Source organism: Neodiprion virginianus, chromosome 3 (assembly GCF_021901495.1).
Source record: "Neodiprion virginianus isolate iyNeoVirg1 chromosome 3, iyNeoVirg1.1, whole genome shotgun sequence".
Lineage (NCBI taxonomy): Eukaryota > Metazoa > Arthropoda > Insecta > Hymenoptera > Diprionidae > Neodiprion > Neodiprion virginianus.
The window spans coordinates 26975635-26998902 of NC_060879.1; the positions used below are offsets into that span (position 1 = coordinate 26975635).

The 23268-nt window shown below is 36.5% G+C and overlaps 3 protein-coding genes and 1 long non-coding RNA gene across 10 annotated transcripts; 2 read left to right on the top strand and 2 right to left on the bottom strand.

The window, feature by feature from the left end:
• The first annotated feature begins 4458 nt into the window (after positions 1 to 4458).
• On the top strand, positions 4459 to 10940 carry LOC124301277 (transport and Golgi organization protein 2). 5 transcript variants are annotated; one of them, XM_046756136.1, is made up of 4 exons: positions 4459 to 4504; positions 9510 to 9759; positions 9987 to 10205; positions 10326 to 10940. In XM_046756136.1, exons 2-4 carry the CDS (start codon positions 9518 to 9520, stop codon positions 10543 to 10545), a joined length of 681 nt encoding a protein of 226 aa, XP_046612092.1. In that variant the 5' UTR covers positions 4459 to 4504; positions 9510 to 9517; the 3' UTR covers positions 10546 to 10940. The 5 variants fall into 5 exon arrangements, with proteins under 5 accessions (XP_046612092.1, XP_046612089.1, XP_046612088.1 ...); XM_046756133.1 differs by lacking the exon at positions 4459 to 4504 and adding an exon at positions 5324 to 5642 and having other exon boundaries at positions 10014 to 10205; XM_046756132.1 differs by lacking the exon at positions 4459 to 4504 and adding an exon at positions 5328 to 5642.
• LOC124301280 (uncharacterized) lies at positions 4838 to 5284 on the bottom strand. The gene is made up of 2 exons (XR_006907442.1): positions 5007 to 5284; positions 4838 to 4908 (listed from the first exon to the last, which is right to left on the bottom strand). It is a non-coding gene; the product is annotated as an uncharacterized LOC124301280 (long non-coding RNA).
• LOC124301270 (Fanconi anemia group D2 protein) lies at positions 10405 to 20147 on the bottom strand. 3 transcript variants are annotated; one of them, XM_046756116.1, is made up of 17 exons: positions 19777 to 20147; positions 19560 to 19703; positions 17485 to 18610; positions 16887 to 17157; positions 16141 to 16500; positions 15634 to 15994; positions 14850 to 15283; positions 14413 to 14504; positions 14125 to 14302; positions 13554 to 13814; positions 13150 to 13474; positions 12750 to 13065; positions 12421 to 12627; positions 11738 to 12035; positions 11369 to 11586; positions 10980 to 11188; positions 10405 to 10848 (listed from the first exon to the last, which is right to left on the bottom strand). In XM_046756116.1, the coding sequence occupies exons 2-17, from the start codon at positions 19566 to 19568 to the stop codon at positions 10741 to 10743; spliced, it is 4773 nt and encodes a 1590-aa protein (XP_046612072.1). In that variant the 5' UTR covers positions 19569 to 19703; positions 19777 to 20147; the 3' UTR covers positions 10405 to 10740. The 3 variants fall into 3 exon arrangements, with proteins under 3 accessions (XP_046612072.1, XP_046612073.1, XP_046612074.1); XM_046756117.1 differs by lacking the exon at positions 19560 to 19703; XM_046756118.1 differs by lacking the exons at positions 16887 to 17157; positions 17485 to 18610; positions 19560 to 19703; positions 19777 to 20147 and adding an exon at positions 16787 to 16865.
• A 52-nt stretch (positions 20148 to 20199) lies between these two features.
• LOC124301276 (protein NipSnap) lies at positions 20200 to 23011 on the top strand. The gene is made up of 5 exons (XM_046756131.1): positions 20200 to 20357; positions 20480 to 20662; positions 21134 to 21302; positions 21590 to 21857; positions 22661 to 23011. The coding sequence occupies exons 1-5, from the start codon at positions 20278 to 20280 to the stop codon at positions 22807 to 22809; spliced, it is 849 nt and encodes a 282-aa protein (XP_046612087.1). The 5' UTR covers positions 20200 to 20277; the 3' UTR covers positions 22810 to 23011.
• Positions 23012 to 23268: the final 257 nt, after the last annotated feature.

Here is a 23268-nt window from a genome sequence, read left to right on the forward strand (position 1 = left end):
ATTTATTATAAACATGAACTGGGAACCACGGAGCGCTTATCCTGGAAGTCGAGAAATTTTATTAGCGGACTGACAGCTACCGAATTTGGGGTTGCGCGAAAAACGAATTGAAATAATTTATTGTAAACAAGAACCGGGAACCACGGAGCGCTTATCCTGGAAGTCGAGAAATTTTATTAGCGGACTGACAGCTACTGAATTTGAGGTTGCGCGAAAAACGAATTGAAATAATTTATTATAAACATGAACCGGGAACCACGGAGCGCTTATCCTGGAAGTCGAGAAATTTTATTAGCGGACTGACAGCTACCGAATTTGGGGTTGCGCGAAAAACGAATTGAAATTATTTATTGTAAACATGAACCGGGAACCACGGAGCGCTTATCCTGGAAGTCGAGAAATTTTATTAGCGGACTGACAGCTACCGAATTTGGGGTTGCGCGAAAAACGAATTGAAATAATTTATTGTAAACATTGAACCGGGAACCACGGAGCGCTTATCCTGGAAGTCGAGAAATTTTATTAGCGGACTGACAGCTACTGAATTTGAGGTTGCGCGAAAAACGAATTGAAATAATTTATTGTAAACATGAACGAGGAGCCACGGAGCGTTTATCCTGGAAGTCGAGAAATTTTATTAGCGGACTGACAGCTACCGAATTTGGGGTTGCGCGAAAAACGAATTGAAATAATTTATTGTAAACATGAACCGGGAACCACGGAGCGTTTATCCTGGAAGTCGAGAAATTTTATTAGCGGACTGACAGCTACCGAATTTGGGGTTGCGCGAAAAACGAATTGAAATAATTTATTATAAACATGTACCAGGAACCACGGAGCGCTTATCCTGGAAGTCTAGAAATTTCATTAGCGGACTGACAGCTACCGAATTTGGGGTTGCGCGAAAAACGAATTGAAATAATTTATTGTAAACATTGAACCGGGAACCACGGAGCGCTTATCCTGGAAGTCGAGAAATTTTATTAGCGGACTGACAGCTACTGAATTTGAGGTTGCGTGAAAAACGAATTGAAATAATTTATTGTAAACATGAACGAGGAGCCACGGAGCGTTTATCCTGGAAGTCGAGAAATTTTATTAGCGGACTGACAGCTACCGAATTTGGGGTTGCGCGAAAAACGAATTGAAATAATTTATTGTAAACATGAACCGGGAACCACGGAGCGTTTATCCTGGAAGTCGAGAAATTTTATTAGCGGACTGACAGCTACCGAATTTGGGGTTGCGCGAAAAACGAATTGAAATAATTTATTATAAACATGTACCAGGAACCACGGAGCGCTTATCCTGGAAGTCTAGAAATTTCATTAGCGGACTGACAGCTACGGAATTTGGGGTTGCGCGAAAAACGAATTGAAATTATTTATTGTAAACATGAACCGGGAACCACGGAGCGCTTATCCTGGAAGTCGAGAAATTTTATTAGCGGACTGACAGCTACCGAATTTGGGGTTGCGCGAAAAACGAATTGAAATAATTTATTGTAAACATGAACCAGGAACCACGGAGCGCTTATCCTGGAAGTCGAGTTTCACCGCGTAGCGGACCCGAAGCGCGAGATCTGGGAGGTTGAGACCCGGTACTCGAAATACGTAGCGGACCCGAAGCGCGGGATCCGGGAGGTTGAGAACCCGGTACTCGAAATTTGCGGAGCGCGACTCTCATACGTCCGCTCTACTGCGCGGTTGTTTCCCGACTGAGGAATTCGGCTAGCTGATTTTGAATTGGTGACGTCACTTTCTGAACATCCGACATCCAAACTTTCGTTTCGACCTTTAATACTATGTATGAAGATGTATGATGTACGATGTATGATGTATGGTGTATGATGTATGATGTACGATGTATGATGTATGATGTATGATGCATGATGATATGATATGACGTATAATGATTTCAGTTCTTACATTCCAGACAAGAAATACGCACTTTATCTTTCCCGTCAATTGCAGACTGAAGCGGCTTGGCCCTTCGATCGTCAGGCGTGGACCAAAGATTCATTCTTCAGTTAACGAGTCAGCTAACGAGTCGAAATGTTCTTTGCTCTGAAAATCACGAAAGAAATTCAACTTAACCACCTTAGACTTCTGACGGAAAATTCAACGATTTAAACAAATGCTGGAATCAATTCTTTAATGCACTGAGCATTGAAATAAATGGTCACTACAAAAATCGGAATAGAATCTAAGAATTCAATGTTCAAAGAATCATTCTCTGATAAAATGTGTGCAGAAACTGAATAAACTTTTGAATATACACTGAATGTATGAACGCTTACTTCTCTCATCCTCTTAAATGTTATTATACCTTCCTTAAATCATGCATGATTTGAGTCGTTCTCTCACACACTCCGAAAAGGCAATTCATTACACGTGACGACATGCCGGTGGCCTATGAGCTGGAGCACAGGCGCTTCCGTTCCTTCTATTGGAGCGCCTGCAGCAATTTTTTCGAATTAGTTTCGCTGATATAATTAGCAAAAACGGCAAAAATCTTTCGCCAAGTACATCAAAAAATATGGTCATTACCCACAAAAATACGTTCTCTGATCAAAAACGTATGCATTCAATCACTTCATATAAAAAAGATTCAAATATATACCTACTACTTTTAAATACATGTGTATTAATTCACAATGAAACCATGATTGAAACTTAACCCCTGCCACGCTGGGCTTAGACTGAGCTCAAACTCATCCAACTACAAATGATAATTAAGTATGAATAAAAAATAAAATGACTCATACATTGAAAAAAATTCTGAGAAAAATAAAATAATTCTTGGAAATAATTTACACCTGAATCAATCAGACGACGAGAAGAAAGTTTTTGTTACACCTATTAGCTCTCGAAATATACCGATTTATCACTTTGACGAATTTTTTTGGTATCTTGGGAGTGGCCCCTCGTGTCCAAATTATTTCACATAAGAGGTCTTTTGGCAATAAATCTCCGTAATTGTTTTTCATAAGGATCCGTCAATCAAGTCTTGAGATAAAAAATGAAAAGCATAAAATGCCAATTTTCACGCCCCGTCGAAGATGGAGTGGATTATTGAGTTATCAGCCGCTGGGCACATGTTTTTCTGACCTTAGAAACATTTGTGATCGAATAATTTGAAAATCCCGAGACAGAGGTATTTGGTCCTTTCTATCCAGGGATACCTTTTAGGAGAGTGACTTTTGTCATTGATCCAACCGAATGTTATCTGAACGAACAAGCTCCTTCATTGTTGCTTAGAAAAAACTTTGTAATATTAAATAAGATGACCTGAAGCAAAATAGTATCAATTTGATGGGAACATAATTACATGTGCGTAAGCGTAGTTCCACCCCCCATGTGACATTACTTCGAAAAACACAGAAACAAGTATCCTCTACTTTTTCTGCTCTTTCAAATGCAATTAATTGCATCCAGATATGAGCAATAGGTTTTTAGTTACAAATAACTCGTAACTTTCAACCCCCATAATTATTGACAATTTAACCCCATCGTAATCGGACAAAATGCATTTTTTATTATTCGCCATGAGAATTATCCTCCAATTAGGTTCGTTCTAATATCTCAACTGGAAGCCTGCGAAACTGCGAAGCTACCGCTGGGATGCCTGACTTTGGGGGTTGATTTCACCTCTTTAGAACCGTTTGTCGGGAGAAAAAAAAAATACCCGTCTCTTAGATTTCGATGAATAACATACCACAAAATAAGCGAAACCGGGGAGGGATTCCTCGGGCCTTACCTTGGTAGTCTATATTTGGCGAGCTAAGTTACTGATTGTGCGGCTCAGTACAATTTTGCGATAGAATTCAAAGTCTAACTTCTAAATTGTCCAAAAATGTCCGTTGGATGTCAGAATTCCGAGAAATCCCGATGTATGTACCGGAAGAGGCTCGCGTCACTCGTCTGTAACAGATTCTTTCATGAAGTCTTCCATGCACTATTCCGACGTAATTTTGCGAGAGAAATCGATTGGGCGTAGTCCCAACACGCTGCGATCAACGCATCGAAAGTTACAGCCGAAAAACGAGAACCTGTGTTTTCGACATTTTTCAGCAGGTGCTTTTTCGCTTGCCATTTCTCTTCTGTTGGTCCTACGCTGTTTTCGCTGCGTTTTTCGAGTTCCTGAGGGTCCAATTAGTCAGGTAAGGGTCATTCAAATCGAATCTGAGACCAAAAATTTTCGGCTCCGAAAATGAAAAAAAAGTAAGGCTAACCCCTTTGTATTTTTGGTGAAAATTTTCGCAATTTCGAAAAGTGCCGGAATGAATGCTTTCATGCACTATTCCGACGTAATTTTGCGAGAGAAATCGATTGGACGCAGTCCCAATACGCTGCGATCAACGCATCGAAAGTTACAGCCGAAAAACGAGAACCTGTGTTTTCGACATTTTTCAGCAGGTGCTTTTTCGCTTGCCATTTCTCTCCTGTTGGTCCTACGCTGTTTTCGCTGCGTTTTCTGAGTTCCTGAGGGTCCAATTAGCAAGGTAGGGGTCTTTTAAATCCAATCAGAGACCGAAAATTTACGGCCACAAAAAAATAGGACGGGTTGTACTCCGGGAGTGCCGGCAGAAGTGAAAACTTGAACATCAACGTTGTGCATTTTTGAATATGTTGGAATGGTTAGAGAATAATTTCGCACGAATTGTTTTATTTATCAGTATAAAAGTACTATCATTTATGTGGTAAAATACAATATTCATTTATTGCGCTATCGTAGACAAACATGACAATTTATATTACACAAATAATATGCCCGTTGATTTTCACGATGTCTTTTTCTTTTTCTTCTTCATTTTCTTCCTTCGAATCTTTTTTTCCAATTTTTTTCTACGCTGACGCCATGCACATTGATATTTCCGATTTTTATTACTTTTCTTCTTTGGTTTTTCTGAAAAACGAAGATTATTTATTATTATGTTATTTCATTTATTGTCATTTGAAATTATTTGTTTGGAATCGTATTCTTTATGATTTTATACTTCATACACGTTTTCACACTCGATTAGCAAAGCACTGGATAAGCCCAGGCGCCAATCGCCACTTAAACGAGACAGACGGAGCAGGCATACATTTTCGCCGTACGGTAGAAAGAGAGGGGGATATTACCCCCTCTCCATCCGTCTTACGCTTTTTCGATCAGGCTACGGATCTGACGCGAGTTTAACATTTTGTACCCATCTACAAAAGTGCCAAGCGCCGCTAAAGAAGTTTTCACTTCAAAAACTAGTAGTGGCCTTGATCGGCTGACTTCTAGACAACTTGTACAAGGTAACTCCTAGCGGACGTTTTTTAGGTATCTTGGCTAAGTTATCAGTCAGTAAGTCAGTAAGTTATCTGAAAACAGACATCTTAAAAGCAACTTTCATACACTGGTGTTTCTTGGGCTGATAACTCTATGGAATCGTGTTCTCTCCGATTCTGTAAGCTCTACGCATCAGTATTGTGTGGAGTGTTGGCAGTTAGCGTGACATCGTAACATCATGTGTATCATGTTTATTTATCGAAATGCCGAAGCGAAGGGGGATACCTATCGAATAATATTGGCATCGAATCGAGATGAATCGTTGAAACGACCAACTGCAACGGCTCATTGGTGGAAAAATTATCCTAGGTGCCTGGGAGGTACGAAATAGTATATTGTGACCAGTGCTTTGCGGGTAAGTGGGCTTAAGGGCAAAAGAGGCCGTGTTATAGCGATCCAGTAACACCTTTATCAGCTGGTTCCATTTGCATTCTGTAAGATACAATAGTTATTTTCATACATAGCAAATGCGCATAATATAAAGATTTCCTGACTAGTGTAAAGTGCCGCACGACCTGAAGGCAAGTGCGAAACTCACATGAGTCAAGAGGTCTGAGGTCCCTACCCAGATAACATTTCCTGTAGCATCAGATCGTACACTAGTTCATGATACATGCTTCGTTGGGACTCTGGTGCATGACTGATCGGCAGCGCCCATGGGCAGCGCTTTACGGCAGACTTAAGGCTGACGCCGACTAGACCGCGGCGGACGGCGGCGAAATTTTCGCTCATACAGTTATCCATATAGGTGTTCACACTAGACTGCGGCGGACCGCGGCGATTTTTCGCGAGTTCCAGGTTGGGAATATTTCGGCGGTGCGCCGTGCATCGCCGCACATCGCCACCGTTTAATGTGATCACCCGACCGATACCGGAATTCATCCCAAGTGTGAAAATGGGGCAACCTGCGTTACTTTGGTGTAAATGGTTATGGTATTCAAGGATTCTTCTCATTCTCTCCGCTGTTCTTGCGAATAATAAATGTATTCATTTTTACATCTTAAATAAATCCCACAGATATTAAATAAATGTTACGTAAGTAATTGCTTCATTTTTAAGGAAATTAAAGTAAATGTGAATTTTAGAACAACAAGTTATGATCAACGGATTATTTTGTGTGAAAATTTTTTTTTTTTTAAAGTTCGGGTATAATACCGATTTCGTGAAGATTGTTTTTTATTTTGCGTATTAATTTTTATGCATAAGAAATGAGAGAGTATATTTTGAGCTAAAATTTATTTCATTTTTACTATACATATATTATATGTATAACAGGGTGTTTCAAAATAAAAAAAACTTCGATTTTCCAACGGGCCTCACCCGAAATAGTTAGTTTAGGTAGAAAAAATATTCTGGCGAAAGATGAGCATTGTCGGTTGAGTGGAAGATCGGACACATTTGATTTTTAATCTTTTTTTCCTTTTTATCGAATTTATGATGGATAATTGTTAGTAAAATTTTTTTTCGTGTTTACAACTGCCAGCAGATCAGTTTGTGTCAAATAAGACGCTCCTGGAACTCTTTAGTTGATATTCAATAGGGACGTCTAACGGGTTTTCTGATTATTATTCACTTAAAATACATGAAAAACATTTTCTCACTCAGATTTAAGACTAACACTATTGTCCGGGAGCTGGCTGGAAAGGCTGCTCAGCGCCCGGTTTGAAACCGGGAGAACTGACCAGTACCCGGCCAGTTCCCGGTTTCAATTTCCGCACGGGATATATATTGCATATCTTTCAACCCCTAGCGTACGGATTATGTCTAAATGGTAGAAAAGTATTTGAAAACACAAAGAAGTATAGTTTAGAATTGTTCTATTCGTTTAACCTTGCATTGTTTTGTTGTTTTCCAAATATGTTTATTCAATTGTAAAAAATAATTCACACGTATGTACAAAATTACAATAAAACAGTTATAAAAACAGTTATATACATGTCAAACTACAATTACGACGAACTATATGATGCTGCTGAAACGGAACGAAAGTAATTATGAATGGAATATGCAACTGAATATTCACATAGATATGTTCAAATTTGAATATGAATCGGACTTTGATTGTGTAATTAATTTTATTTGAGTAGTAAGAAATTTGAGTATACTTCATAAGTCAGCGCCTTGAATGTAGTACAAGTGTTCGATTGTCAGTGTGTATTAATTTAACAAATTGACAAATAATATTAAAGTGAAAGATGAAAAGAACCGCAAAAATCGGATCAAAGATTGCACAAAGTTTTATTATTATATGTGGAAATTGCTGTGCAGTAGGGGTGTGCGGGTACTGAAATTCTTCGGGTCGGGTACCCGAAAATTTCGGATTATCCGAAACTTTTGGATTACCCAAACTTCTCGAGTTCCTCAAAAATGTTGGGTTTGCCGAAAATTGCGGAGTTTTCAATAATTTTGCTCGTGACTGTTTTCGCTTCTCCAAAAATACCGAGATTTCTAAAGTGAGCAGAGGTTTGCGAAAATTTCGGACTACTCGCCGTTTTTCGACTAACCGAAGTTTTCGGACTACCCGAAGATTTCGGGTTTGCCAAGAAACCCGACCCGAACCCGAATTCGAGTACCCGAAATCTCGCGTACCCGCACACCCCTACTGTGTAGTATACATTGCCTTGAGCAGAATAAGAAAAATACTGTATCAGATAGTCCTTATCATAGATTAGAAATATAACTCAGGTTTCTGCCTCTGGATAGGTACAACACGCCTCCACAGAAAACAATAGATGATGTATGATATTGCATTGTCTCTATTTTATCTAATTTATAATTAAATAAATAAACACTTAATTTTCATGGGATTTGTTATTTGTATTCCTTCAACTGTTAGTCATTTGTTGCGCTAGATAACTTTTTAGCACTCTTGAGGTTGCAATTAGACTAGGAAAGATCATACAAGTCGATTCTGAGACAAAAAGATTTTTAATAAAACACAGTAAGGCTTATCGTTTTGGATTTTAGGTGAAAATTTGTACGATATTTAATAATGCTGGACTCGATCCGTGGATGCACCTTATCGTTGTAATTTTGCGACAGGAATTGATTGCACGCTGTCCGATTACGCTTCATGTAACGAATCAAGAGTTTCAGCCAGAAACATTCATAATTTCTCTGCTGCTGGTTCCTAGCCTCTTTACTTTTTGATGCTTTTTCGGCGTACCTGAGGAATCAACTAGTCTAGAAAGGGTCACCAAATCCATTCATAGAAAAGAATTTCATTCACGTAAAAATTGCAGCTTTTGATTATCCCTTTGAATTTTTTTGGTTCAAATCAGGCAGATTTTGAATAATGCTTGAATCCATTCCTCAGTGTATTATATCTCAACAAATATACATAATATCACGTTAACAGACACGATATTATTCTATACGTTTGATATGACATATAATTTTGGTTTTCCAGTAATGCTTCTGCTATTTCTTCTGCTGTTTACTAATCATCAATACTTGTAATGGGCGCTGAATGATTCTACGTGTGTTACCTCGATAATGTCGATTACTCTCTTATTCCCGACCAAGTGAGTTCTGTACTTTTTGTATACGTTTCACATAATCTGCTCTAATGTCGCTACAACATCAGAAGGCTATCGTTTTTCTGCGATGTTTGGGCTGAAAAACTTCTCGTCTTAGACTCGCTTTTCAGAATGCTCCTTCTTCTACTTGAACCTTTAGAAATGCAAAACAAACGCATGGAACATCTTAGGACCAATAGTTGAGAAAATGGGAGGAAATTTTTAGTTTTTAGGCCAAAACTTTTAATTCGGTATTCGCAGCAAGTTTAGACGATGCGCAATCATTTTACCTCTTAAAATAAATTCAAGACAATATAGAGTCCCAATAAATGTATTTTAGAATTTTTCATTATTGTCCGAAAATGGACCGAAAAAATGCAGAGGGGAGTCGTTCGCAGCGACTCCAAACTGCGCGCAATCGATTCCTCCCGCAAAATTACGTCGATATAGTGCATCATTATATAGGTTCATAAAATTAATAATAACGCTGTGATAATTCGCGTCAAACTGTAAAAAGTAAAGAGAAGCAGTTAGTTTTGTCTGATTTCATCGGTACGATCATATCAACAGAGTACGCCCGATAATCATTCTCAACTCTGGTCTTATCTATGCTATATTTGATTTCGTTATCGACTTATCTGATAAACAGTATGTATATGTATATAATAGGTGTGGATATGGAACCAGGCAAGGAGGGCGGTACCTGGTTAGCGTTATCAACGGAAGGACGATTTGGCGCCCTTCTAAATTTAACCGGAGAAAAGAGATCGACCACAACGCCAGGAGAGGGCCGCGGCTATCTTGTCAAAGATTACATTATTTCAGATGTATCCGCAGATAAATACTTGGCAAATCTTTATGAAAAAAACCGTTATGAACAAATCTATAATCCCTTCAATTTGATATTGGTCAATCTATGGTATGTTACATCCGAGTGTTTACGACTTATATTATTACGCATTATATTTACGAAGATTGATAAAACTGATTTTTATTGTAAACAAACTATTTTTTATATTTTGACGAAAAATATATAAGTAATTACAATCACAAGCATTATAAGTTTTGGTGATGTTAGTCCCAGTACAAAAGTGACTGCCTTTTCACTTACTACGGCTTCAATTGACATACAATGTTTTTCGTCAGGAATACTCATGTGTCTCTCCTATGCAGCGCCGAAAATTCTGAAGGACCAGAAAAATGTTTGGATACCATTTTAGGTTTTGGGAATAGTCCTAGGGGTCGACCTCTCAAAAAAGTTACGTTAGGGAAGGAAAGATTTAAAAACATCGTTCAGGACGCAACTATTTTGGACCAAGACAAAATAATTGAAAATCTCATAGAATTCCTCAGATGGAATGAAAAGTATAGAAATCGATTAACTTGCACAGTAGTAGCTCTTTTAGATTCATTTCTAAATAGCAATATTTAAAAATTAGTTTGTAAAAAATAAGAAATTCTAATGTAAAAACTTTCCTTCTGTAGACATTTGCCTGACCCAGAACTCGAAAGTAGAGCTCCGAATTGGTATAAAGATTTGAGTTCAGTTTTCGTTCATATCCAGGATGCAGAGTACGGAACTAGAGCACACTCAATATTGATGGTGGACGGATCGAACAGAGTTACTTTTGTAGAAGAAACTTTAATGCCAGATGCGTCGTGGAAGAGACAGACTTTTACGACAGAATTACAGATATTTATGTAACAGATACTGTATATACCAACTCATCACGGATTGCCAGATTTATAGTTTAAAATTACTTTTCAAAAAAAAAAGGTTGAATATTATAATGTTAAGCTTTGTTTAAGGTTAAAAACAATATTGTACCTCAAAAGTAAAAATACTATGTAACTAATTATAAGAAAATTAAAAGAAGAGAAAGGATTCAGATAACTCCATTCACTCGATCTCCTCGTCTGTACTTTCATCTGTCCCATCCGTAAGCAATTCTTCGGACATATCTGTTATGGAGCCAGCTGACACAGTGGTTGACTCTTCAGTATTCTGCTGAAAATCAATGGAAAATCGATATTTTCAAGATCTAAAGGTGTATGTACCTCCATTAACGGATTTCTGTGTCAATAAAATTACTAATCATAGTGAGTTTCAAATTATTTACTAATTACAACGTTACAAACCTCCATTTCAATTGCTTGTCCTTTTATGTCTTTGTTTATCAAATTCCCCATCCAAAACGCCTGCGAACTGTTGTTCAGCACAAGCATTCCTTTTACACTGAAGACTAATTTCTCGAGTGTTGATTTGGCAACAGGAACGTATTTGGCTAAAGTCGTGTCACCTGTTACCGTGCTGTGGCAACACAGAACGTGGAGATACCTTGTTCCTTCTGTGTAAGTTTATAAACATTTGATCATAAATTGATTTTTTCCCTAGGTACAGAAATTTGTTAATACTCAAAAAAAATATAATTACACTCGCTCAATAAAGAAAAATTGTGCCTCGTAATGTGGTTTTGAACAAATAGTTGTCACTACCTCACAAATATTATGCACAATGAAATTTGTACCTTGCAATTGTTTTACAATTCCCGTTACTTCTTCGACGTGATATTTCAAGTTATGCTCAAGAACTGGCATGCCAGAAGTTATGAACAACCTCAATAACACGGGAATACGTTGCAAAAATAGCAGCCAATTGGCCTTGACCTCCATCATCTTACAAATTCGAACAATTCTTTGCACACCAGTTGCAACAGAATTCCAAATTTGTATTCGTTCGCCATCTCTAAAAAGAAATAAGCGTATACTTCTGATGTATTTACCAAATTCAACCACTTATACCATTTGACTGTAGCCAAATAAATTGGGAATAAATTAAAATATATCTATCTTGTACGATAAACAATGCCTATACATTACTGTTTCATTATGGTTACCTTTTAACTACATCTAGTGATTTCTTGACACCTTCGATTAGTCCTAAAAAAATTTGATTGAACAGTAAATTGAAGGTGCTTTTGGTAATAGAGAGTATTCTGGCTAAGGAGTCCTGAGGTTTTGACAATTTCTCAGTTTCTTCTGGCAACCACTTTAACAGTGTTACCACAGTGTCTAAGGGATCCGGTTCATTGTTGAGCCAACTTTTCAAAAGAGTCTTAATGGCAGATCTATAGGATGAAATATTCCGCTTATCTTCAGGCCAATCAAGACACAAAAATCCAAACGCCATTTTTGCTATCAGTGGACACAAAATATATTTTAAGTCAGTAAAAGTTTCTACAAACGATACATGTCAAAGTAATGAGTACGATATTAAAGGTCAATTATACAATACAAATTTAACAAAACGAAAGGAGTGAATAAATTTATCATTTTATTTATATAAGTCCCATGTAAATTATTTTTTCAGATACTGTCTAAGTAGGTACAGCAAAATTAGTTACGTATTTCTCAGTTTATTGAATTAAATCATTATGAGTTTCTGTATACTGGTATAAATAATGGGTTTAATCGTTATGATGAGAAAACTGAAATGGTAAACTATAAGGTGTAATACTAAACCAATATCAAGTTGCAAATGGTAAATGTTTTTAGATAGTACAGCTGTAACATCACTTACCCAAATTTCCTCTATGTTGACTAGCAAGACTTTCTGAATGTTTTATCAAAGCTTCATACAAATTAACAAGAGCAATTGCAACAGGAATTCGCGTAGCAACGTCAGCTAATGATTCGACATATGAACATGATTGAGTTACCAATTCTTTGCAGGATCGCAATAACGTGTTCATTTCATCAGTCTGACTTGCAACAATCCTCAATGCCTCTGAAATTATTTGTTCGTTATTCTTATACAACTCAACAGATATGCATTATTTAGAATTTTTGTTAAACATTACATCTCTGCATGGTTAAAATAATAAATATGCTTTCCCAAGGAAAACTCACCTCTCAGCATTTGGTTGTTCACAAAGTTATGAAATCCTTTCCAATTGAAAATTGCAGCCAGAAGACTCAACAGTAATTGCAAGCATTCTCTATTCTGAATATCATCTTTATCACGTAACTCAGTTATTACCTGGTCCAACTTACTACATACCTTGGGCAATAATCCAACCAAATCTCTCATAAACGATTGAGAAGCTTCATTTTCCAACATTCCCAAGAGTTCCTTAACTATGAAACATACTTGAGCTATTGTGATCGTTTTTGGTCTACTTTGAGTCAATCTTATTTCCATCGAAAAATCGAGAAGATGCGCTATCTGCAAACATGAAGTTATTGGAAAGAACCCAGTTCAAAGCAGCAATAAAATGATTGTACAGGACTGGACTCATTATTTGTATACCTTTGCATCTAGCTGTCTAAAATAAGCAGGGTTCTTCGAAATTAGATCAAAACCTGATTCCCAGCAAGACCATTCAGAAAGACTGCCGGATTTGTCTAGAGAGGTTTTATTACCACGTTTGCCCGTTCTTTTTTCGACCTTGCAAAAAGGCGGTGATGGAAAATAGTGGAAATAGCATACTGGTGGTTGATAGTGAGATCCAGTCATTGCTAAATTCATGCTTAGTTCGGCTTGAAGATTCATTAAGTGGTCCAACCGTTTTAGTAAAATTCTTTGCATTGTGCTGTCTGTTTGAGTTACAAAGCCACTAATTGTTTCTCTGAACCTTTAATAGATATTGTATCAGAAATTTACGTTAAGAAGATTTTACTACTTGCATTTATCATAAAGACATAATAGCTTACCAATTGATGCAATGAAAAATTTGATCCAGTGAAGCTTCATCCGGGTCATTGAGATCTTTCGGTAGGAAAACTGGGCATGCCAATAGACCATCAATCAATGATAGGTCACCATCACTTCCTCTCATGTGGCAAGCTTTAATGAGCCGAAATAAGGCCGACACTGCTGAACCGTCTTTACCATCACCAAAACTCACTCCAAATTCATCATCCACAGGTGATTCCGCTTCTGAATTAAGTGAGAATCGCACCGACAAAGGTCCACTAATGAAAATATCAAACACCTTTTGATTTCTTATGTTAGATTTTTGAAATTGTCATTTTTGATTCCGTAAAATTGTTCCCGGGAATAAGCTTCATTACTTTACGCAAATTAGAACTGTCTGTGACAAGATATGATGATGGTAAACTTAATGGTATGTATAATATTGCTGTGAATTTGTAATCTTTTCAGTTCTGTATGTAATCAGAGTATGATATTACCAATATTAGAATATAAATGGCCAAGGTATTTTCGTTCAAATATTTTAATTTTGTACTAAAAAAAATGAATATATCTAGACAAAATCATTACCTATACTCTGTCACTTTTGTGAGATAGAGATCAGATAACTCAGCTGTAAAATGATCCGTGATAGTTTCCTTCAAAAGTTTTTCATCAAAGTCCGGGGTATTTGCAATAATATCTGCCATTTGGTCATAAAACAAAGCCCGAGCCCTGGAGCAGCTCTTCACAGCCTTTATTGCTTGCTCTAAACAAAATAAATAGTGATAGAATCAATCAATGTCCCAGTGACATGCCCTGAATTACTAATATCTATACTTCATTTCAAATAATAACAATAAAAGTCTTTCGACTTGCCAAATAATTGTAATGCGCGTTCTACGGTCCTTGGATATGCTGCTGCATGTTTAATAGCCATTAGTGCTCCTAAGACACCCTTGCATTTGGTCCTAAATGAACGTTCAATTTAGCAGCTTTAATTGAAAATAAAGTATTAAATATTGCAATGCCTACCTTCATATATCATTCAAATTGTTCATAAATTTATGTGTAATGGGCGAAAGTACATGATTTACCTGTCATTTAAATAAGGAAACAATGAGGTAATAAAGAAATATTTTAGGAATATTCTTTGTAGCTAATATTTTGGTAGACTTTTTAAATAAAGTAGCAAGACTGTTCTAGCCAAACATCTTAGCATACAAACATACTCACACTGGTCGCACTGGAAGCGAAACTCTTATCGTAATTTTTGAAAATACATGGAACAAGAATAAATATCTGCTATTACTCACACTGGTTTTGACGCAGCCAGTTGTTTCAATAGAACAATGTCCAAGTCAGCTTGCAGTGCTTCTGACGTTGAATTAGAACTCATGCATAAACCGTGTAACAAATCGCTGACAGTAGCAACCTCTTCCAAGTCGAGTTCATCAACTTCTTCAAGAAGAGTCCTTAGATGATGGGAATGTTTTTGTAAATGTTTCCTTTCATTTTCATCACGTGCCATCTTACTGAGAATTGCAAGGGCATTTTTTGATGTTGCAGTTCCAGCCATAGTTAATTTGATAATTTTTGCAAGGACTTCTTGTTGCTTGTGAACAGTTTCGGCTTGACTTAGAAATAATAATCGAAACCATTCAATTGCAAATTCAGCATACACACGATCACCAGCTTTTAATAGATGAGAGGCCAGAGTAATTGCCACAGACTGTAAATCTCTAGCCACCTTAAAGAAAACGCGATTTTTATTTGATGAAGACATAATATTGTATTATCCTATACCACCCAATTTTCATAATATTTTAATGATATAAATTTTTCGAACTTAATCAGGTTAGTGCTGAGTGGAGAATCAATACTTTTGTACTAAATTAATAATGATATTAGGGATAATAAATTACTAAAATTTCTTAGCACTACTAGAAAAGTCATGCTTTCTTATGGATGTATTAATTTGACAAATAATCAATGTGGGATTATCTCGTAATTAAATTCAAAAACAGAGCTTATTTTCAACATATGAACTTCCTCAAGTTTGACGAGAAGTGAAATTATAGTCAATTACACACTACATACCTCTTTATAATCGTAATAAAGAGATTTTAATAAGCTGGGCCTATAAAAACCAGATCGGACCCGATTTTTCACCAAAGTCTCAACGTTCTTTTTTTTTGCACTGTTACTTGAGAAATTAAGTAACAACATAATCAGGTCCAGTGGTTTTGGATCCTTTTTAACACGTTGCACAACAGTTAATGCAGCATCAGCTATTTGCTTGGACACTTGATTTGACCTTTTTAGGGCAGCAACAGTCAGAACTTGATTGGTAAAACATTCTTCGATATTTTCACCAGCAAGTGCCTGCATGTCTATGGATCGAATAGCCATTAAGGCCTTTATACAAGTTTCCGGAAGTAATGACTCAGCCAAAATAAATCTACAATATGAACACATAATTGTAATACAGTAGCAACCTATTGAGCAGAGCAATATGGTATTAGAATAGAAGAGCATACTGAGCCAGAATTGAATTATTTGTATCTCTATTCGTAGTAGAAAGATAAATAATTCAATTGTTAAAACCTTGTTATAGTAGGAACGGCATTCAATTTTAAATTCTGTTGCAGCAATTCGAAGCACTTCTCTCTAATCCTTCCCAAATAGTCTTTACTCAGGGTCAAACGGGATATACAATCCAGTATGACCTCTGTCAATTCTGGGTTGTCATCTAAAAGCTTACTGAGTATTTCACCAATAATATGATGCTGGGCATCAATGACAATGTCGGGTAAGTACGATATTATTTCACTTTGAAAACACGTTTGAGCTGATTCCAGCAATTCTTGAAGCTTTACGAGAAACGTGTTGGGATCGACAATCTGTTCCAAGAATTTGAATTGTCTTAATAATGTACCTGACCAAGGAACATCGCTTGGCGTTTCTCTGAAAGTATGTGTACAATTAGAGAATATTAGGGACTACACTTGCTTGTTATGCTTTCTTAGGCATCAGGGCTGGGCGCCTCATGGTGAGCAATTCGAAGGTTTATCGCTACAAACCGGAAAAAAGTGTTATAAAAACGTTTTGGTATATGGTTATAGACAAGTTGGTGAAATATTTAACTGTTGTTTTTATAATACAGAGAAACCGAAGATAGGGATAATATAGACATTGGATATTTTCTTTCCAAAATTAGGACTTGGTGACTAGTAGGAGGAAATAAACTTACATTGTGAAAAACATTCTTCTCTAAAATCAATTTGGAGACTTATGTATCTGAGTACACATTGGGATGACAGATAGGTCTTAACAATAGGGAAAATACTCACTCAACGAGTACAGCCATAGCAAGTCGGTCCAAAAGCGATACAGAAATGCCTGTCTGAAGAGGTGAAACATGTAATAGAATTCGTGCAATAGATTCAGTATTCTCATCAATTAAAACATCTTGATTATCATTCACAGTTTGTTCTAATACATTTTGAAGATTATCTACATTCTCGATGTATTGTGTCCAATGTTTAATAATTTCCTCTTTATCGTATTGTTTTGAGCTTAGTAACTTATTTAAATTATTAACAATATCACAGCGACTTTTACCTGGAAAGTAAGATAGTTAGAGGAGTAACTATATGAAGAAAGTACAGTGAGCGTCGATTATCAGACCCAATTGGAACTGGGCATCATTCCAGTAATCGAAAATTTGGGTAACCAAACATTGTTGGAAAAAAACACTTATTGGTTGATCGTAATAGAATAGGTACATGAAACATTAGTTTCAATATCGGGGTTTGCTTTTTCACAGCTCCGCGGATGAGTGATAACTGACGTTTTGGATAAACCAAATCATCATTCGGATAACTGACGATCGAATAATCAACGCTCTACTGTACCAACTTTCAGCATTGCAAAAACCAAGTTTCTTACATAATTCATTGGGGCCGTCATCAGTAATAATGATACCAGCGTGTTTCAGGAATTGCCTCAAATAATTAGCCACATTTTTTTCCATCAGTGATTTCTTAGCACTTTGGCCGCGAGACATTCTGGAATGTTGGGGAGATTTTAATAAACTCTTTTGTTCAGCAATGCAGTTGCGTTTCCGCAATCTTGTTGCAGGGCTATCTAACAACTGTGACGGAGATATTTTCCCATGTTTTCGTGAGCCTTTTTTAGGTGAACCTTCGTTAAACATGTCATCATCTGTACTTTCATCTTCTATAGCATCTGGTTTGTTTCTACCAATTCGTTCATTTTTTTTTATCTTTTGGGGAGTAGTCATGTTTTTCACTGCGGATTGCCTAGTTGCACCGCTTAATCGCTTCCTGCTGAGTGGGTCAAATTCTTCGATATCCTCATCTTTTTTGGAATTCTTCACCGCGGATTTCCTGGTTGCACCACTCAATTGCTTTCTGTTGACTGGTTGAAATTCTTCGGTATCCTCGTCTTCTTCTGAATTTCTTTCAACTGAACAGCAAGTTTCAGAACTATTGCCGGATATTTTAGATGGAGTATTTGTTCTGACGCTTATTCTCCTTTTCCGACTTGCAACAGTTGGAGTACATTCTGAATCTGAAGAATTGCTTCTATGTAGTCTCTTACGTTTTGATTCTGGAGTTTTAGGTAAAGCAGGGCTAATGGCAATTACTTTTTTTGATGCCTTGGCAGGAGTTTTACTTTTATTCAGCTTCTTTGATTTCGTTACAAAGGTTCCATTCTCATCCGAATCTTCTGAAAATATTACGCGCTCGGGCGAAACACTCGCTAATCTTGTACGCTGACTGACTTTTTCCACATTTCTTGATTCTGACATTTGCGTACTGGTAAGCATTCTTCCTTTCTTTCTATTTGAACTGGACCAAACTGGAGATTCATCTCCTGAATCATCTGTCAAGTTTTCTTCACAGGTTTTAGACCCTTCTTTCAATGGTGTTTGTTTTTTAGTTTCGCAGAATTCATCCTGATTATTGATCGACAGCCTAGAAGTTCCGGTCTGACCAAGCAGACTTGGCATCTTCTTCAATCTTCTTTTATCCATTCTTGCATGTATTAACTGTAACATTAGCAGCAACAATCTTCTATTAAATTTCGTCTCTATACTTTTTTATACCTGTTTCTAGTAGCACTTTAAAATCGTTAAAATAACATACAAAGCACGAGAATTAGTAAATATGAAACGTAGTGATATGAAAAATAGTATAGAATTCAAACTGGGGAAAAATAAACAGATACTCGATCTAAACTCAAATTTATAATGGACTAGCAGCCCATCCCGGTTTCGCACGGGCATATAATAATATAATAAAAGAAAATACACAATGTTTACAGTGAGTTTCTAATAAAATAATATTTATATTATTACATAATATTATTATATGCCCGTGCGAAGCCGGGATGGGCTGCTAGTTTTTAATAAAAGGACGCTTATTGTGACTTAACTATAAAAGATAGAGACATGCTGTCGCGACATTTTTTATAGATAGTGATGTGTTCTGAAAAATTGTAATACATCATTTTGTTCTATCATTAATAGTTTTCGCAGCACACGCAATGAAGGAAGTTTTTTGTTTATTTTTTTACAACTTGGGTTAGATTATTCAAGTTTTAGTAAGCATCCCTAATTTTTTTAAAAATGAAACATAGCCTATGTCACTCGGGAATAGTGTAGCTTGCCAACGGTGAAAGAATTTTTTAAATCGGTCCAGTAGTTTCGGAGCCTATTCATTTCAAACAAAAAAACAAACAAACAAAAAATCAAATCTTTCCTCTTTATAATATTAGTATAGAAGTATAGATAGTATAGATGTGAAGACTTGATTAAAGCTCAAAATTTTCGCAATTATTGAATTTCAAGAGTGTAATTTGAATCGGTAACAATATGCATATAGACGTACACAATAAAATTACCATCAACAGATAGTATTTTATTGTTTTCATTCAGAAATGATTTCAAACACCGCTGTAAACAAAAACAGGATTGGTCCGGATCTTACGAAACGTACCAATAACATCGCTTCCTACAGTGTGATGTCAAGTTATAACTACACATATACGCGGGCGCTTATGAACACTGTAGAGTTCAGTGCTTAAGAATTGTACCGTGCAGCGTACTACATGCATAGGCTGTTGGGTCCGCCAAAACGTGTCTGAAAATCTCAATGGACAAAGTTCGATATTGGAAAATGTCAAAAGTATTGGGAATATGTATGTTAGTCTCACCTGTCAGATTCTGTAAATAATAACTTGTTATAACAAACTGTACGATTGAGATGTACACCAGGTTAATTGGAGAAAAACTTGAGAAAACTATTGCTAAATGTGTATCAAATTCGTTGATGAGCAGAATGTTCTAACAAGTTGCGATCGGTGGCCGACGACTGTGGCCACAGCCGTGCCAGCGATATATGACGAATACGAAATATACAAGCGTATAGATAACAGGGAACGGCTCCCGCGTTTTGCGTTACCAATTTACATTGTTTGGACTGGCACAGATAATGTATAAAAGTAACTAGGGCTAGGGAGATATGTACGAAGTTGAGGATATCACACTGATTTTGATATAATGTAGCGAGATGCGTCGCCACGTGACTCAGATACACACACGCATGGAAGCGAGTGAGTATACCAGCGTATGCGACTCTAAAGTCGAACGGCTTCGGCGCTTGCGAGAACTAAATTTCGATTTGATAAAATAGTCAACACATAAGGCTGGCAAGAATGGCCGCTGTTCTAGGAAAGTTCAGAGCTTTACAGTCGGTGTTTGGCAAAGCAAATTTGCCAGCCCTTACCTCGACAAGGTATTTAGAACCATTGAGAAATAATTAAATCAAGTTAATTGCTGTGTTCGTTACGCATTTTTCTTACAGATGTAAAAAAATATCGAACGAATCTTACACGTACATACAATATATGTTCACAGATTCGTGGCAAGGTCGTCTGAACGTCAGGATACCAACGAGGGATGGCTAAGCAAACTTACGGTCAGAAAAATCGAGCCGACCAAAGAATCCCACTCGCGGATGCTATCGGATAAAGAAATAATATATGGGCTAAGCACGCATAATATACGTCCAAATTCTATGGACAAATACCTGGTCAATTAGTAAGTTTCGCCCGCCAATAGTAGTCATGTGACCTTTTCTCTGTATATTTTTATGATCCACAATTGCCTAAAAGCTCCGAAATTTCACACATTTAGACAATTAAACGAATGGACGCTAGCCCGTAAATTAGACACGTTACAATTCGGCTTTAAATTATTGTAACAATACAGAACAGGAAACAGATATAGAATTTGTTGATTCTATTGTTAAAAATATCGTTCTCAGCGTTCTTGTTATCATCCATTTTTATACCTTGTTATGCAATTGGAAGGCAAAGAAATAGATAAGCGACTTATGCTTCAGACTCCAAAATAAAAACAACTCATTATGTTGCACAACATAATAGATTGTCAAGTCAATCAGTAGGGGAAACGTGTTTTGCATGACATCCGATGGACAAATTATACTGTTGCTATATTATTAAATGGATCGAAAGTAGGGATAAAAAACTTACATTCATTTCATTTCAGCCAAGAATATGTTAATCTTATTCATTCCAAGAAATCAGATCTACAATGCGATCTGATTGGTTCTTGGGTCGTCGAAGTCGGGGATATGGACCAGGCTTTGCATCTTTGGAGATATACAGGAGGCTACGAACGAGTTGATAGAACTCTGTCAACATTATCACAGAATGAGGTGAAATTATTGCTTCAATTCAATTGCCAATTCATTGAAATGTTATCGATAGGATTAAATTTACCTTATATGTTTTTTTTATCATGAAAATTTTTATATCCGTGTACTACAGCCATCTACTGTTATTTTTACAGCAAAAGGCATTACATGTGATTTTCCTTAGTATTTGGGTTTTACTTGAACCTTAAGATCTTCAATTTATTAATTTATTTCATAAGTAAGATTCACTACTCTGGATTCGATATAAATAAATTAATAAAATTATTAATGGAACTTTTTTGATTCAGGCTTATCACAAGCTCATACAGGAGCAGGGCAGTTATCTGAGGTCCCGACATCTGCAGTACCTGTTGGCGTTCAGTTTTTGGCCGCAGTTGGTGATGAGGGAGGGTCCCAACATATACGAAATCCGTAGCTATAGTTTAAAACCTGGTACCATGATAGAATGGGGTAACAATTGGGCACGGGCAATTAACTACAGACGTAACAATGATGAAGCATTTGCTGGATTCTTCTCACAGATCGGACGGTTATACAATGTCCACCATATTTGGGGTGAGGTTTTCTTTATTTTTTTAAACCTCTATATAGCAGGCTACACCTTGGGTCCCCTATTTCCCCAAAAGTCCCCTATTTTATTTCAGCCCCTATTAGCACTCTAAAACTGAAGGTTTCCTTTAAATGTACCCTAAAACAGTCAATTTTCCCCTAACCCCCTCCCCCCTCCCCCCTCACCATTTTTACCAATCGGGTACTTTTTTTTTCATAAACTAAAATGGACAAAAAAAATCAATTTGATTACTTGAGAACAATGTTTATCAAAAATTAAATAACACATTGTGGAAATATAAACATTAGACCTCAGCATCAAATTAATTTTTTCAGACCATTATACTTTATGAAAAAAAAAGTAATTAAAAAACATCCACAACTTCAATGTATTTTACAGTCAAAATTTGAAGTGTGCCCCCTGTCTCGTGTTAATACTATGCGAAAATTTTTATATTTACAGGAGATTTTTTTTTATAATATTAACATATCTTTGGGGTGCAAATGAAAAAATTACAAAACGAACAAAATAATGGGCACCCTAGTGTGAATTTAATTTTGTTCTATTTGGTCAATACTATAAAAAAATATTGGGACCCTAATACCCCCTATTTTCACGAAACTTTTCCTCATTTTCCCTAAAATTACCTGGCTTAAGTATTGTGAAGCCTGATATAGCTATTTGTTGAGATTAGTTGGATTGCAAAATTATGTTTCAATTTTTCATGCACCTGTAAAATAATTAATACCCATTCCATATAACAAGTTATAAAAAGATGAAAACTCACGTGGATGCATTTGGTTTGCAGCTTACAAAGACTTTCAAACGAGAAAAGAAACCCGTGAAAGTGCTTGGCGGTCTCCGGGATGGGATAACTGTGTTGCATACACAGTGCCCCTCATCAGAGAAATGCATTCTCGTATTCTGAGACCTGTATCATTTTCGCCTACAAAGTAATTACTCTGTAAGTGACATAAGGTGAAATTATTTGCATTTGTACAATACTTATTACCCATTTACCTACCTACCTACCTATCTATCTGTGTATACCATAAATTATAATACCTACTGTAATATTGTTGAAAAATTGTAATATTGTACACCTCGGATAAATAATGTAGAAATTGAAGAATACAGTGGCTACGACTCGACTAGTGAAGAATAGTTGCTCATTACTTAAGTATCATTAAGTATATAATAACAGCATACCCCTAGCGTCTGTTCTCAATACATTAGATTGTGAATGAGTGTTAAAGTGTAATGAATCTTGAAGAAAACAAAACTTGTATGTTTAAAAAATATGAAATATCCGCAAAAAACACGTTTTCCAACATTCTTTACCCTCTGTTCAAGTAAATGGTTTTTCTTCAGAGTGGCCAATCATTTTTGCAGAATGATTTCCATGATATTTCCAGG